This window comes from Nicotiana tomentosiformis, chromosome 9 (genome assembly GCF_000390325.3).
Source record: "Nicotiana tomentosiformis chromosome 9, ASM39032v3, whole genome shotgun sequence".
NCBI classification, from domain to species: Eukaryota; Viridiplantae; Streptophyta; class Magnoliopsida; order Solanales; family Solanaceae; genus Nicotiana; species Nicotiana tomentosiformis.
In genome coordinates this window covers 11,157,869-11,174,517 of record NC_090820.1, presented here as the reverse complement: position 1 = coordinate 11,174,517, position 16,649 = coordinate 11,157,869, and the positions used below count along the sequence as shown (strand labels likewise).

The 16,649-nt window shown below is 30.8% G+C and overlaps 2 protein-coding genes across 3 annotated transcripts; both read right to left on the bottom strand.

The window, feature by feature from the left end:
* Positions 1-1,428: 1,428 nt before the first annotated feature.
* LOC104092506 (large ribosomal subunit protein uL13w) lies at positions 1,429-3,871 on the bottom strand. Its single transcript, XM_009598119.4, has 4 exons — positions 3,504-3,871; positions 2,309-2,425; positions 2,125-2,212; positions 1,429-1,729 (listed from the first exon to the last, which is right to left on the bottom strand). Exons 1-4 carry the CDS (start codon positions 3,773-3,775, stop codon positions 1,586-1,588), a joined length of 621 nt encoding a protein of 206 aa, XP_009596414.1. The 5' UTR covers positions 3,776-3,871; the 3' UTR covers positions 1,429-1,585.
* A 2,770-nt stretch (positions 3,872-6,641) lies between these two features.
* Positions 6,642-10,170, bottom strand: LOC104092505 (probable caffeine synthase MTL3). 2 transcript variants are annotated; one of them, XM_009598118.4, is made up of 5 exons: positions 9,906-9,978; positions 9,699-9,716; positions 9,315-9,607; positions 8,358-8,618; positions 6,642-7,328 (listed from the first exon to the last, which is right to left on the bottom strand). In XM_009598118.4, the coding sequence occupies exons 3-5, from the start codon at positions 9,576-9,578 to the stop codon at positions 6,933-6,935; spliced, it is 921 nt and encodes a 306-aa protein (XP_009596413.1). In that variant the 5' UTR covers positions 9,579-9,607; positions 9,699-9,716; positions 9,906-9,978; the 3' UTR covers positions 6,642-6,932. The 2 variants fall into 2 exon arrangements, with proteins under 2 accessions (XP_009596413.1, XP_009596411.1); XM_009598116.4 differs by having other exon boundaries at positions 6,643-7,328; positions 9,315-9,716; positions 9,906-10,170.
* Between the last annotated feature and the right edge of the window lie 6,479 nt (positions 10,171-16,649).

Here is a 16,649-nt window from a genome sequence, read left to right as displayed (position 1 = left end):
TACGGCAAGTTATATTTTTGGCAAATAATTTGCCTAAATATGGCTACTAATTGGCACTCCCTCCTTCTTGTCATGATTCTTTTGTACACGCCCCTTAAGAAAAATTAGTTAGAATACAATTTTGACTACTTTACCTTTATTCATGTCTTAATATTTAATCTTTTTTCATTAATTTTTTTCTCAATTTATGTGTCATCTCCATTATTATTGATTGCATTTGTGTAAAACTTGATAAAGCGTTTAAGAAAACAAGATTGACTTATATTGGTATTTGAACAAAGTTAATTGAGGTGTTTGTAGTCTTCAAGAATAGTTATTACTGAGGGTAAAAAAGAAAAAAAATTATTAATTTTGTCTTGAACTTCTAAAATGACAAATAATTTGAGACAACTATTTTTAGTAATCACGATTGATAATATGAGACAGAGAGAGTACAAACATAAAAAAAAATGCAAAAGCTTCCTTTGAGAGCTTAATGATTGCAACATTAAGCTTTGGACATATATTTGATTAAAACTTGAAAAAATAATTTTTGAAGTTGTTAAAAAATAATTTTTTAAAGTTGAAGTTATAATTGGACATTCATTTTATTTGAGGAAAAGTTAAGTTTTGTGAGTGAAAATTAAAATTTTATTTTCTAAAACATGATCATATTTCATAAACAAACAATGTTTTAAATCTTCTTTTTAAAAAATGAAGCCAAAATCTATGGTCAAACGGGAGCTAAGTATTAACTAAAATTTCAGCTTCTCTTAAAGTTTTTGTCAAAATAATTTTCAGAATGTTGTAACAATTAGTCCAAAAACATATGCGAAGATATGAAAAAAATAATAATAAATTTACGCAATTTGTTTTAGAATTTTCATAATTGCAATTTTACTGGGAACAGTTTAACAGTAAACATCAATTCAATTCTCAAATATACATCTCTAAAGAAAAGGTAAGAGTCCATAAAGCAAAATGACAATTGAAAATAATAAATAAAATAAATAAATAGAAAGAAACCAAACTCTAAACTTTCATATGATACTTCTCAAATAATTTCACCGTTGAAAAAATCGTAACTCTGAAGTTTAGTTGTAGGAGTTCACACTTCTACCTGTTTGTTTTTCTTTTTCCTTTTTTTTTTGTTTCACATAGTAGCTATTTTCATATTTCTCAAATGTGTTTCAGCAGTATTGATGATGAACTATTTATTGAAAAAAATACTAAGAGTACTTTCTTGTAAATATTAATAATACTGTAACAGTTCACTCACAAACTACGTATAAGACAAAATAGATAAAATATATTCTGAGATTAATTTTATTAAACTTGTCAGGGTGAAAGATACCAATGCATTCTCAGTATTAGTTATCTTTATTTAACTATCATTTCACTAATTATATCGATTCAAATGTGTTCGCGTTCTTTCAGAAAGACTTGCCGTATCTTAAGTAGCAAAATATATGATAATAAACGTAACACACAAGTCTGCTCAATGAAAAATATTGTTAAAACTGAAAACAGTATCCTAAGAAGGAACAAATTAAGCCAAAACATCAATCTCCAGCAAAATTGTACTTCAAACAACTATATTTAGACTTCAGTACTTGATTGGAGCAATAATGGCGAGTTGAGGACCGAGTTTCTCCTCAGCAGCTTTCTCGGCCTTAACCCTTAGTTTTGCTAACTGCTTTCTCCTCTCATATGCTACTTGAGCTCTTTCCTTCCTCTTGTTCTCAAGTTCCTACAGTAAACAAGGAAAAGGTATAATGATCAATGTGAATAATATGGTAATCGCACCAGAAAGAGAGTTCGATATCAAAACAGAGAACTTAGACTTCAATTCTATTTACAAACTACCAGATATGAAAGATTTTCAACCAAAAAAAAGTGAAGAAAGAGGAGCCGGGGCTCATAGTTACATGAAACAAGCGCTAAGCAGAAATAAAAGAAACGCTAGCTGCTGCTTGGAGCTGAGAATTACATTTCATATTGGTCTAAAGAACATAAAAATGAAGTCAAGAACATTATTTAACAAGAAACAGCAAGCAACTGCTAATGTTGCTCCATTGATTCCAAATGTAAAGTAACACCACAGCAACAGAGAAATCAAATTATGGTCAATGACAAGAAATATACCTTGATAGTGTCGTAATGGTTCCATCCAACCTCGGACGAAAGCTTTCCCAAGAGGCAGTATTTATGTCCAGCCTGGAGCCTCAATACCCTAGTCAAGAAGAAGAGTAAAAGCTTCAGATAAAAAAATTAAAAAGAATACAATTACTAGAACAAAATAAATTATGTGTGTTGTCCTGCCACTCACTTGAGAGCATCAGGAATGACCATCCTCTTGATCTTGTCATACGGAGGTGGAACACCCTCGTAAACCTTCAAACGGGCAAGTGCAGCGGCTCCACGCTTAGTTTTGTGGGGAATCATCCTAATGTAAAATAAACAAGACATTAACATTGACAACTGTAAAAGTAGCAGGAGTTAGCAATACTTGCCTAAACAACTAGCAGTTCTAAAGGCACTAATAGCAGCTGTGCTATTCATCAAACAAAAGGAGATAGAAAGAAAGGTATTTTCGATTGAGTGAGCGGGTTGCATATGCAGAACATCAATTAATCAACTATAACCTAATCACAAACCTATAGGGGTCATCATTCTGAATCCTCTGTATCAAATCCCTATTATAGTCAATTTCTTCTGAATACAAAATAATCTATCCTCTCAAGGGAAAAAATGTGTTCTTTAAAACTAAGTTTATCTAAACACAAGTCATTAACCAAACTAAAAATACTCCTAATAAACACTATGCTTTAGACAAGGATGCTGATAAAATCCTTGAAGATGGAAGATCATTTATTAGAGTACCAGTTTTAACATCTTTCTTTCCAATTATTGCAACACTAACTAAAATCAAAGAGCATTAAGGCAGACATTTTGCATACAGGATAAATATCCACTAAATTTTCACTACAATGTATGAGCTGGTCTACATCTGTCCATGGAACATATACAACTTCAAAACTAGATCACACATACTTAATTTTCATTTAAACACCACATGATCAAATACTAACACAACAACATCAACTATGCCCAAGTCCCAAACAAGTTGGGGTCGACAATATGAGTCCTAATTTCTTTAAGTTCAGCTCATTTCATTATGAGAATTCATCACGTATCAGCAACTTTTACGTTCGCTGTCAAGCCTACCGCAATAAGAGCAATCAAATACTAACCCATTCATAAAAAATATATCTAAAACCAAAATTAAACACTTCAGTATTTCACCTACGCCTTCATCATAAAATGAAATCTCCCATTACAATAGCATAATTATCTCTACAGCGAGAGCCATATATACATAATATATATACATAAGATACATTATACCCACTAACTAAAAATAGGAGATCTACCTCTTAAATCCAGCTCCAAACAAATTACCAATACAATTTTAATACAAAAATAATTAAAAAGGACAACATTTGCAATAAATAAAAACATACCCACGAATAGTACGCCAGAGGATTTTAGAAGGAGCACGAAAGTGAATAGGACCATGAGAAGGTTTAGTGTTCATCCTCTTACGTAAGAACCTAAGGTACTTCATTTTCTGCCTAACGAGTCCACCGCTTAAGCAAATTTCTTCACACCTAACAACTACTACTTTTTGTCCATTGAGCAATTCTTTGGCTAAAATTGAGGATAGCCTTCCGAGCATGTGGTGGCGCGCGTCCACCACTATCCTCCTCGCTGAAATCCCAGATCCTGACACCATTTTTTCCCCTCTCTCTCTCTCTCTCTCTCTCTCACACACACACTTTCTCTCTCTAGAGCTCTTAACGTCTGCTACACAGTGCTGCTGCTAGGGTTTGAAGAGACTGTCATTTAGTTTTATTTATATGATGGTAAAAGCGGACGTAAATGGGCTTTGGGTGAGTGTGGGCTTTCTGACCTTGGCCCAGTAGATGTCCTATTTTGGACTTAAACGGTAGGGATAAGAATTCAAATAATAGCCACGTTTTTTATTACCACCGTTATTTCTTTTGATTTGGTTATCTTACTATTTTTGCTACCAATACTTTTCTCTTCTTGTATATTTTTATCATAGTATTTTACTCTTGTATTTCTTAAACCTATTTTAAAAATATTTTATTTGAGCCGAGAATCTATCAGAAACAACATTTCTAATTCACACAAGGTAAGGGTAAGGTATACGTACACTTTACCCTCTCCAGACCACACTTGTGGAATCACACTGAATTTTATTATTATTGTTGTAGCTACTTTTTTAACTCTTATAATTAAAAAATAGCCACTGTTATGGAGTTTCAAATTCTAGAAATAACATTTCAGGACATTATCATGGGATTTCACCGGTAAAATTTGAAATTCCATAACAGTGAATATTTTTTAATTATAGAAGTTAAAAAGTAGCTAGCCCACGCTATTACTACTTCTTTTTAGTGTCTAGGAGCAGGTTTATGGTTTAAAAAATATGTATTGTGGGGCCTAATTCTTGCCAAAAGATTTATCTGCATGCAATACATCAAGTTAAAGAATGCAAAATATATATACTTTTCATACATTCATTCACTTTAAATTATAAGCACTAAAATGAATTTGTTTATTTTGATGTAAACACTAAATCGAAGTAAATATTTACCATTAACTCTTACCTATTGATTGAAACTTGAAAGGTCATGGATATAAAGTGGAGCGATCAATCTGCGAATTAAGTCTTTGGAGTAGTATGATCAAATCATATGATTTTCTGAATAATCGAACATTGATTCATTAAATATTTTTTATCAAAACGAATTTTACATATTTAGAAATGTCAAAAGTATTGTAGGACATTTTTCAAATAATATATTAAGTACTTGTGAAGTTCCTAACTGAGAAAGGTTCTTTAATTCTCGAAATCGTGGTGTTTGTTGATATATGGGTATGTGAAGAAGTACACAAACAGCCATTCTTAGGGCTATTTACGGATTAGCCATTATTTATTTTGTCCTGAAAATTTGCACTAAAAACCTTAATTTCAAGATAATTTAGGACACTTGTATCCTGAAAATTGAACTAGAAAATTGAAATTCATGACACAGTAGTTAATTCTTAAATAGCAGCCCTTTAAAGTGACTAAATAGTGTCATTTCTAAACAAATATTGCCATCTCGTCTGCATGATTAACAGGAGGCCCAAATATTAATGGGCTGTTTTGTTCATTGGCAAATGAAAAAATGACATTGTATAGCCGCTGTAAAAATAATAGCCGAAAAAATTGTATACAATTTGTATATTTGTTGTATATATATACATTTTATATGTTATATACAAAAATTATACAAATGTTATACATTTTTTTGGCTACCATATGTAAATAGTTTCTGGCGCATACTAAAAGTGATAATACCCCTCGCAAATTGCAACCCATGTGGTCAAACTAACCCAGTTGTGGTTAGCTGAATCTAGTTTTGTAGGCCCCAAACCCAAGTCTTTCTCCATGTAGCAAATGTTTGAAAAGACATACTTAGCCCATCTCCAACCCTTGCCTCCATTTTCTCCTCCAAAATGGAGTAAAGTTACTCTAACCATTACTATCTTTTTTATTCCAAAAAAAATATTCCATTTTATATTCTTCTCTCTCTTCAATATTATATTATTATTTTTTATTCAAATTTTATTTTCTTATTTCTATTAAAGAAATTCTATCTTTTTTATTTTTAACATATTAATCCCATATAATTTAATATAAAATTATTTTATACTATAAATTTTTAAATAATATAATTTGTAAGCAAATATTATAGATTATATATATATTAATGGATAATTCAAATAAAAGTGAAATCATTGAGATATAAGATAATTAAATACATATTACATTATGGTAAACTTCGGATTAAATATTACATAAATATTCAACTTTCACCTCTAGTATGCTCCCATAAGTGATCTATTAATGCATTACGAAGTGCAAAATGAGCATCTTTATCCTTAATATTTTTGTGTCGAGCTAAAAATTGCTCAAATCGGTGATTTTCATCTACTACCATTTCTACCGTTGGAGGTGGACATTCCCAATCATCTTGAATTGGTGCATTAAGATCACGCTCATCCTCGATTATCATGTTGTGCAGTATATAATACATGCAGTTATTTTATATTCGCACCTTTTAATTTAAGCAACATCTAATATTTTATATTTGCACCGTTTATTTTTTGAGATTATTATATATTTTTTGTACAATTATAACTTATAATAAAATTAACTTACAGTTTTATATAAAAATAATAAATGCACGAAAATTAATTTATCAAAATTATACGCCAAAATTAAGATGTAAAAATTAATATTATAAAGATATTACATAAACATAATTAGTATATATAAAGAGATAAATTAAAAGAGTTAAATAATAAAAATAATAATAAAATAAGGATGAATAGTAATGGAGGAGATGAATAGTGTCACTCTAAATTTGGAGTAACACTATTCATCCCCATTTTTGGGGCATAAATGAGGGAGCATTGGAGCCACATTGTGGCAAAAAATGGCTGCATTATGGAGAAATGGGGGAGGGTTGGTTCCAGAGCAGAGGAACCATGAAACTAATTATAAATGCAATTTCCACAAATCTTTAATTTATTGTGTACTCATAACAAATAATACATCAAGCTCGACAACTGCTTTACTGGAAATAAAAAGTGAATATTTAAACAATTTCTCAATTTCTCTATTATTATTAACCAATTAATTCGTGCCGGATAAATCTATTAAGGAGGTAAAGCACTCCTTTTTGAAAGGTTCTCTATTTTTTGTTTTGTTAGCGTCGGGAAAAGGGGCTCACCTCAAAAGTTGTGATGTAGAAAGTATACCCTAATACAAACATTAATGGATGCTTTTACGACTCGAACCCATAACTTATAGGTCACACGGGAACAACTTTCTCTTTCTCATTTCGTTTGACGAGAGACATAACCACATTGTTAATATTGCCTTTCCCATTCTTCATGTACTCTATTGCTTTCTTGCCATATCTTTTAAACAAATCATCCATAATTTCTTCTCCAAAATGTTCTACTAATATGGATTCTTGAACTGCTCTCATATTTCCAGCTATATATTTGGCCTTACTCTTCTCATCAAATAATATTGCTTCTTTCTCACTATCACTAGCCATGTTTGAATCCCACTTGAGTTTAAATGTCTCAAGGTGCAATAGTTTGAAAGAGCCTTCCTTCTCAATAATTTGTTTTAGTTCTTTTGTAGAAGGTGCATATAGTGGAAGATTGAACTTGTCTAACTTGGCTTCTTCAACCAACCCCTGTGTCAATAAAAAAAAAATCATGAACATCTGAGATGATCCGATGTCAAGAAGTTGAGAACAGTCTTTCAGCCGGTCCGTAATTTATTAAATAAGTCACATTTTTATGTTAAACTAAATCATCACTAACTTTATTTTCTAGAGTGAGTGCGAAAGAAAAAAAAATTGAGTGTAAAGAATTGTAAGACGGAAGCTGGTCTTTAGTTTGCGATAATAAAATTCAAGTTGTGAGCAACCAATTATGTTCAAAATAAGCACCATTTTATACCTCATTATGCTATATTTTTTTAAATCAATCTTAAAAGATACTATTTTCTCTTTTAATTTATTACGTTTTTATCAAGTTTGCATTTACTACTCCATTACAGTAGTATAAACTAAACGAGATATTTAATGATAGATAAAGAGAAGATTTAAAGCGACAACGTATCGAAAACAACTTCTCTGCCTTTATAGGGTAGGGGTGAGACTGTGTACACACTACCCTCCTCAGATCTCACGTATGAGATTAATAGCATGTTTGGTTAATATTCTAAAATTAGCTTATTTTGAGAAGTGTTTTTTTCAAAAATACTTTTCAAAAAAGTACTTTTGGTGAGAATCGGTATGCGTTTGGCTAATTAATTTGAAATGCACTTTTGAGCAGTAATTAGTGTTTGGCCAAACTTTTGAAAATTATTTATAAGTGTATTTTTCTCAAAAGTGCTTCTTAGAAAAGTGCTTTTTGGAGAGAATCTACATTTTTCTCAAAATCTGCTTTTGCTTCTCATCAAAAATATTTTTTTCCTTCTAAAAGTTTGGCCCAAACACCGCAATTTTTGGGCAAAAAAAGCACTTTTGGCCGAATAAAAGCTTGGTCAAACGGGGGGTTTGTTTTTGTAAAGAGAAGATTGGACAAAAGCTCTTATAAACAAGACAACTGCACTTTGAAACAATGCACCAAAACCTTAAATGACAGATAATATAGACCGAAAAAAGTACATATAAATGGAATCAAAATGTAACTTAGGAAGAATTAGAAAGTGATACCTCAATGACCATGTCATTCAAAGTGATTCCAAGCAATTCCCAGAAATCACAACCATCATTTTCATCACTTTTACAGATGAAAGTAAGAACTAAACTCCCACAACTTACCATCTCTTCAGTGCGCATACTAAGAAAATTAGTAAAATCCTTTTGAAATTGAGTCAAGTAAGCTTCATGAACACTAGGAGGACTGGTTTTTGCTATGTAAATGTTGCCTTTGTTCAGTGGAAAACCAGATTCAGTCACCAACCCTTTTGGAACCTAAAAACATTAGTTAGAAGTTTAACTTTTATATAATCAAAATTTATACTATTGGCTTACCTAAATGATGATAATGATATGTAATCGTCCATAAAAAAGTAAAATTGGTAATTATATGAAATATAAGACAGGTACTTAAAATATATTGATTAAATTACAATATAGTATAAAAGATCTCTATGATTAAATTGCAGTGATAGTGTAAGAAATATCTATAATTCACTTATAACTTTTTGCCCAAGCTTCTAAAATTAGCTTATTTTGAGAAGTGTTTTTTCTCAAAAGTACTTTTTTCAGAAGTATTTTTGGTGAGAAGCAATTTGTGTTTGGCTAATTAATTTGAAAAACACGTTTGTACAACAATTAGTGTTTGAACAAGCTCTTAAAAAATGCTTCAAAATATATTTTTCTCAAAATGTTGTTCAAAAAAATACTTTTAGGAAGAAGCTATCAAAAACTGCTCCGCCTTCTAATCAAAACCTTTTTTTTTTTTCTAAAAATCTTGGCTAACACCTTAACTTTGGGAAAAAAGACTTTTGACAACCCAAAAAAACTTGACCAAATAGGTTATAAACCCCGAAAGATAAGACAACTAAATTTTATGATTAAATTGCACCGATGGCATAAAAAATCTTTACTCTATCAGTGCATAATATATCCTTTAACCAATTATTCAAGAAAAGGGAAATGACCAACCTGAGATAGCCAATGTAGACTATAAGAAGAATGCACCAAATGAACAGAATGTTGAGGGAAAAGCCTGCTATAAAATGAACCAGGCATAGCTCCAATGAAACATGAAGCTAATCCCCTCTTTCTTTGGATCTGTTTATAAAAACTAGGCAGGAGTTTGAAAACAGTGTTGAAATCATTGCCAACAAGATCATTCAAAAAAACTTGAATATTAAGAGGCTTTTGAATATTCAATTCTTGGCTTAATTTGTCAACAATCTCTGCCATTTCAGCTATTGGTAATATTGCATTTGGCCCTGAAGAACATCCCAACTCAGCTAAAGTTATACATTCTGGAAACCCTAAATGACAAATTCTTTGTATGACTTTTTCAAGAATGGCTCTCACCTTGAGAATAACCAGCTTCTGAAAATCAAGAATCCAAGAAAATCAATATTAGTACTGGCAATGTAGACATATGAAAAAAAAATTATAATATATATATATAATAAGATCATATTAATTATGATTCCCGTGATTATTTTAGGCGGGGGGAAAGTATTTTATTACACAAAGTAAAATGCTAGAGAGAGAAAGAGGGAGATAGAGACTAACTTGAAGTAAGGAGTTGTTTGAATAGCTAGTTTGATCTTCCCCTCTATTCATATGAAGAACTTGCTCAACTTCCATTTCTCCTAGCCCTGCCAAATGATCTAATTTTGTTGGAATTTAGGAACTAGAAGTTAATTAGAATAGTAAGGGCATAAGAGACTATCACACTCTCTCTCTCTATATATATATATAACTTTGAATGTGTAATCAATTAAGTAATCATGGTCACGTGTAAGTTGATATCACGGATAAATAAGATTCTTTTACATTTATCAAGAGATCTCGTGTTTAAACTTTAAATCATGCTAATTAAAAAAATCTTCAGTGAGGAGAACAGATGCTTTCCCCTTTAATGGACTCTACGCGGCCTGAACTTAGATTAGAAGTTTAATTCCCGGTGGATTCTAATACCACATGATTATAAAAAATATATTAAAAAAAAAGAGAAGTAAGCTGACTATGGACGGTGGGAATTTAAGATTTGAATATTACTAATATATATGTTAAATGTTATTAGTACTTTAAGGTCATTATAGTATTACTAGTTTGAAGGGTAAACCAAAAAATTCTCCTCAAACTATGCCTCGTTCACGATTACCAACATTAGAATTTGCCAAGTTGGTAGAATACTTATTTGATGAAATTAAAATTATTTCAGAAAATTAAAGAAAAGAAAGTTCATAATTTGCTACTACTATATATTACTCCATACAAACTCCGAACCCAAGGTCAATGTCAATAATACCAGAATGGATCGACGATTATAAATTTGTAACAGAAGTATAAGCAACTTACAATTGACTGGTTGGTTTTTTGTTATAATCATGAAAGTTTAGCAATTATTAAGATTTTTTTAAAAAAAATATAGAAAGGAAAAACACCTCAGAGATAATTTTTACATTAATTTTGATTTCGTTACAAATTTATAGCACCACTTTTGTCAGCTTAGTGTGAACAAAATACTCAATTAAAGAACTGTAACATCATCTGCACTTCCCTCGTGAATCAAGATTTCATGAAATAATACCAACTCAAGAATATTTTATTATTCCGGCTGACAAGTTGCTATTATTTATATTAATGAAAGACTATATGTTTAATGATGGAAAAAAACAAGTAAAAAAACGTTTGCATATTAATATGTCCCAAATATCATGGTTTAATTCATCGTATATGTAATTTATATTCAATTATAATTTAGCAAATATTGGCTCCTTTACAAAAAATTTAAAAAAAGAAAAGAGAGAGACAAAGGAAGCCAGCTAGTATACAATTTACTTTTCAGATTGTGTTTAGCGTGTTCTCATAATCTATATAAATATATAAAAGAGGGACAATACAAGATGATGTGGCATCTCTATTTGCCCTACAAACTCAATTATCTTTTTTGTCAATTTTTTGGACTATCTTTTTTTTTCCCCCTTATTTATTTGCTTTTTAGAATCCAAAAGTCACTTCTGTAAAAACAACCAAAAGTCACCTCTTTTCCTATTCTTTCTCCCACCTCTCCGTGACAATTAAGATAGCAGTTACGGTACGCATATAATTCCAAAGGCAAGTAAGTTCTAAGCAATTAATATCTTCCGTTTCGTCAATTGCCGTGTTCGTAAGAATACAATGAAGAATCCTCAGTTTTCTTATTTTCTGTGACTCATTTCTACTTTTCTTCTTTCTTAACTCTATGATTTGTCTATGCTACAAATTCTATCTCTCTGTCACACACTTATATCTTTATTTCTTCTCTGTTACAAACATAAGATTATTGGATATATCCAGGAAAATGATTTGATGCATGGTTTTGGCCTGGATATCATATAAATCCAGCAAAACAGAGAAGATGTTTTCATCGTAAGGAGATACTAACACTGAAATTGAGAGGATAAAGAGTAAGGGATGCATGCGTTATGTTTCTCTATAGATCGACTCCCTCACGCATCGTAGCAATGGAGAGGAAAAAGAGTAAGGGGTGACTCTTTTGGTGACTTTGGGCTTCCAGATATGTTTGGACTCTCCACTTCTACCCACGGAATCTACAGAAACATGGTTAGAGTACATAATATCATTGGTACCGGAATTTACACTTGAACCTTACCTAAAAATTGTAACATGCGTTTTAAGAGAAATATTTTTTTTTTGTGGAATCAAAACGAACATGTTGGAAATTGTGTTAAGATATGTTTTGCCTAGGATTATAGAGATTCTTAGCTTGTAGTTTATCTTGAACTATTGCATATATTACTTGTACAATTTGACTTTAATTAATTTACCGGTTGATAAACATTTTAAATCTTCATGTTTGACAACGTTAAGCTCTATTGCAGCCACTAAAACTTCTTTTGGTTCATTTAATTAATTGAATCATTTACTGTCAAATGTTTGCATTGATTCCTTCTCTTCAAGTTTTACCAATTATATTGCTCTTTACGATCAAGTTTCGGTTCTTTATCAATAACGGCGAGCAACACAGATCTCTCTATTTTGCTTTTTGGTTTCAACTGTTCTTTAAATTTGTTCAACTATTTGGCAAAATGGTACATTTACTCACTCGCCTCTTTAATTAGTCACGATGGCATGAAGCTCTTTTAAACTTCGGATTTCAGTTTTGCTCTTCGAATGAGTTTAATTCATTTATTGGATTACGTTTATCTCTCTCAATTTCCAGTCTTTAGCGTCGATTATGGAGGAGCTAAAGATCAATAAGCAGGATTCAGTGTAAATGACAAATCTAATCTTTGCAAGTGAAGATCTCATGAGTTTTCTCTACCATCATTTTAACATTAACTTGACTTTATTGGTCCAACTTAATTGCATAAAGTGTGAGGAAGCCCTTCTCAGCCTGAATTGGCTTTGCTTTTTAGGATAAAGATGTGCAATGTATCTTAATGGAATGATGGACTTTAAAAGCTTTAAATGGCATCACTCAATATTTATGTTAAGTGTTCCCTGCCTAACATTCTAGGGACTTTTGGAAAATGAAATGTGCGCCTAAATACATTATAGAGGGGATGTATATTGTTGGGCTTATACAAACTACTTCGAGGAGGATCCTCGACTATACACCTAATGTCACTCCCACACGTAAGCTACTTATTTGATTTTAAGTTACTTCTCAATTTGTTTTTAACTTAAAAAGTGATAGTGAATCTTTGATGGACAAATTGTTGAAGAAGGCTGAATGATTTTTTGGCCTCGATTTATAGTATGGTGGGTTGTATCACGAAAGGAGGTGCATTTATGGAGATTTTAAGATGCGTAAATGCAGAAGAAAATATATCATTCGTTTACGTATATTTAATCGCTTTAAGAATCTAATGTGAATGGAACATTTATATTAATCTCACCCTTTGTTGAAATGCTCATATTTCCTATATCACCAAGGCTAAGTAATCTGTACTGAAGCTATTAACCAATTCATTTTTTTTCAAATATTCCTTTGTATAAGTTTAAATATTCTTCCTCAAATATAGAGAATGATTGTTTGATGAATTTTACGTTTTAAAAATTCGCGCAAAGCGCGAGAAGTTTACTAGTTTATACATAATTTAGAGATTTAGGGGATCTGCCCTTTATCTATCGCTTTAGAATTTTCACGAGGAAGTCTAGTTTATAAATGTCCTTCTCCCATTTGATTTTTTTCCAGTTTTTAATTATATCACTACCATCAGTAGGGGTGTACATAAGTCGGGTTGACTCGATTTTTTTAATTATCAAACCAAATCAATGCTGTCGAATTTTTAAATTTATAAACCAAACCAAACCAACAAAGTCGGGTTTTTCAATCTCGATTTTTTTCGAGTTTTTCGGGTTTTTTCAGGTTTTCGGATTTTTTTTGGTAAAGTCTTCATAGCATAAAATATGTAACTTGTGCTCCAAATATTTCTTAAGTCCTAGTAAAATACAACTATATAATGTATTTTCCAAGAAACTAACAAAATAATATGAGATAAGTCATAGCATTATACTAAAATATTCAATAACAAAAATAAAAAAATAAAATTACATAAAATAAATATTGCTAATTAATAAGCCATAATGAAAATTATCATAATCTAAGAATACTATATAGGTCATGCTAAAATAAGTATAGCTAATAAGTACTAATATTAAATACATAACTAAGCACTAAAGAAAAAGACAAGCTAAGTTATGCATTTTCGTTATAAACCAATATAAAACTAAAATAATTATTTAATACTATCGTCATTCCTAGTATTGAATTGAATTTGTTTTTGTTAGCATTGGTATTGATTTGAACTTTGTTTGAGTTACTACATTTATGGGCTTTAAAATTTATTTACACAAAATAATATGAGATAAGTCATAGCATTATACTAAAATATTCAATAACAAAAATAAAATAATAAAATTACATAAAATAAATATTGCTAATTAATAAGCCATAATGAAAATTAACATAATCTAAGAATACTATATAGGTCATGCTAAAATAAGTATAGCTAATAAGTACTAATATTAAATACATAACTAAGCACTAAAGAAAAAGACAAGCTAAGTTATGCATTTTCGTTATAAACCAATATAAAACTAATATAATTATTTAATACTATCGTCATTCCTAGTATTGAATTGAATTTATTTTTGTTAGCATTAGTATTGATTTGAACTTTGTTTGAGTTACTACATTTATGGGCTTTAAAATTTATTTACCATTCAAGAATATTAAGTTTAAACTTGAAATAATACGTTAAAAGATAGAACTGTGAAAAAGTTTAAGAAATATGTATAAATTACATTATAATAAATATTTGTATGTATAAAATATTTTTAAAAATTATATAAATATACTATCGGGTTGGTTTGGTTTCAGTTTGACTTTTTTTTAGTTAAAGCCAAACCAAACCAATTATGTTCGGGTTTTATTTTTCAATACCAAATCAAATTAAACCAAACTACATCCGATTTTATTTTTTCGGGTTGACTCGGATTATCGGTTTGGTGCGATTTATCGGTTTTCTTTATACACCCCTGTCACGACCCCAAATTCCCTCCGTAGGAGGTCGTGACGGCACCTAGTCTCTAAGACTAGGTAAACCTATCAATGCGGAATAATAATAGATATCTGAAATAAATAAACTACAAATCAAATAATTATAATTCCCAAAACCTGGTAGAAATAAGTCATAAGCTTCTAAGAATTTATCCTCAATGTCTCTATATATATCAAGGTCTAAAGAAAATAAGGAAGCAACATGATAATAATAGAAGGGCACTCCGGAATCTGCGGATGCTAACAGATATACCTCGAAGTCTCCGTACACCGGTAACTCACTGGTGTCTGGGCTGGTAAGATGTACCTGGATCTGCACAAAATGATGTGCGGAAGCGTAGTATGAGTACACCATAGCGGTACCCAATAAGTGCCAAGCCTAACCTCGGTAGAGTAATGACGAGGTCAGGTCAGGCCCTATTGGAAAAATAAATAATGGCATGGTAAAATATTTAACAATATAATAAGATAAAATGATAATGAAAATGAGTCAAGTAGTATGTCACCATTTAATTACACCAAATAATGGCAATTAATACCTCGCGGAAACAAAACAGAATTCTTTTCAACTTTAAGAAAAATCACAACAATAAGCAAAGGTAACTGCGACCATAAATTAATATCAACAAGGGCACTCCCGAGGTATCGCCTCGTAGTCCCAAATCATAAATAAATTCACAATATCTCATTTCCTTATATCACCGCGGGAGCCTTCACAATTTATTTAAAGAAAATATTTTTTCCGAAATAGCTTCCCGCATTTTTAGCCATCCTTATCACACCGCATGACTTCTAGTAGTTTTCTCTACTAGCCACGTGTATCAAGCCACCCTTATCTCACCGCATGCGTTTCAATACCCAGACCTTATACCATCGCATGCGTATCAATATCACAATATATCACAATTTACACCTCAAGTGCCCAATATTTCAATTTGCCACAATAAATCAATAACAATATTTTTTCATAATAAAGAGCTCACGGCTCATGCCAAAATAATCCAACAATAATATTTTTTCCATAATAAAGAGCTCAAGGCTCATGCCAAAATAATCCAACAATAATATTTTTCCATAATAAAGAGCTCACGGCTCCATCACAATGAGCACGAAAATCTCACAAAATATTCAGGAATAAAATAACTCAACAAAATAATATTTCAAAATTTTAATACGTTGCTTCAATACCAAATTTAAAATGTCAAATAATTCATATTAATAATATTTAATTTTTAAAAAATCACCCTTCAAATAATGCACAGAATAAAAGAAATCAAGTTTCAACTAAATAGGTAAAATAATTAGTAAGAAAAGGTCAAACAAATTTAAAGTATAAACATTTAAATCAATGATGAAGAATATAACAAGGTAAAATTATTTAACTAATATGCAACAACGATCTACATAATTTAAAGACATAATCTTTCACATTTAGCCCATTTACACACTCGTCACCCCGTGTATACGACTTTCAACATATTTTAATTTATCACTTCAATACCAATCCTAGGAAAAATTTTTCCCACACAAGGTTAGACAAGTCACTTACCTCGACTTGCTCCAATTTAACCAAGTAGTATGCCTTTTTCTCGATTTTTCAACTCCGAATGACTCGAATCTAGTCATAATTAATTCGACATAGCCAATAAAAATTATAGAATAAATTCTATAAGAAAATACTATATTTTTCAATAAAAATCCGAAATTAACTCAAAAATTGCCACGTCTCGGAATCCGGC

Bases quoted from the DNA above. Each gene is read 5' to 3' on its own strand.
- LOC104092505 (XM_009598116.4), bottom strand. From the start codon at position 9,980: ATGGAAGTTGAGCAAGTTCTTCATATGAATAGAGGGGAAGATCAAACT. The intron at 8,619-9,314 runs GTTGGTCATTTC...TAATGTTTTTAG, and splicing joins GTCTACATTGGCTATCTCAG to GTTCCAAAAGGGTTGGTGAC. The intron at 7,329-8,357 runs GTATCACTTTCT...TTATTGACACAG, and splicing joins TGAATGACATGGTCATTGAG to GGGTTGGTTGAAGAAGCCAA.
- LOC104092506 (XM_009598119.4), bottom strand. From the start codon at position 3,775: ATGGTGTCAGGATCTGGGATTTCAGCGAGGAGGATAGTGGTGGACGCG. The intron at 2,426-3,503 runs GTATGTTTTTAT...ATTTTACATTAG, and splicing joins CTCTGGCGTACTATTCGTGG to GATGATTCCCCACAAAACTA. The intron at 1,730-2,124 runs GTATATTTCTTG...TGTTTACTGTAG, and splicing joins ACCATTACGACACTATCAAG to GAACTTGAGAACAAGAGGAA.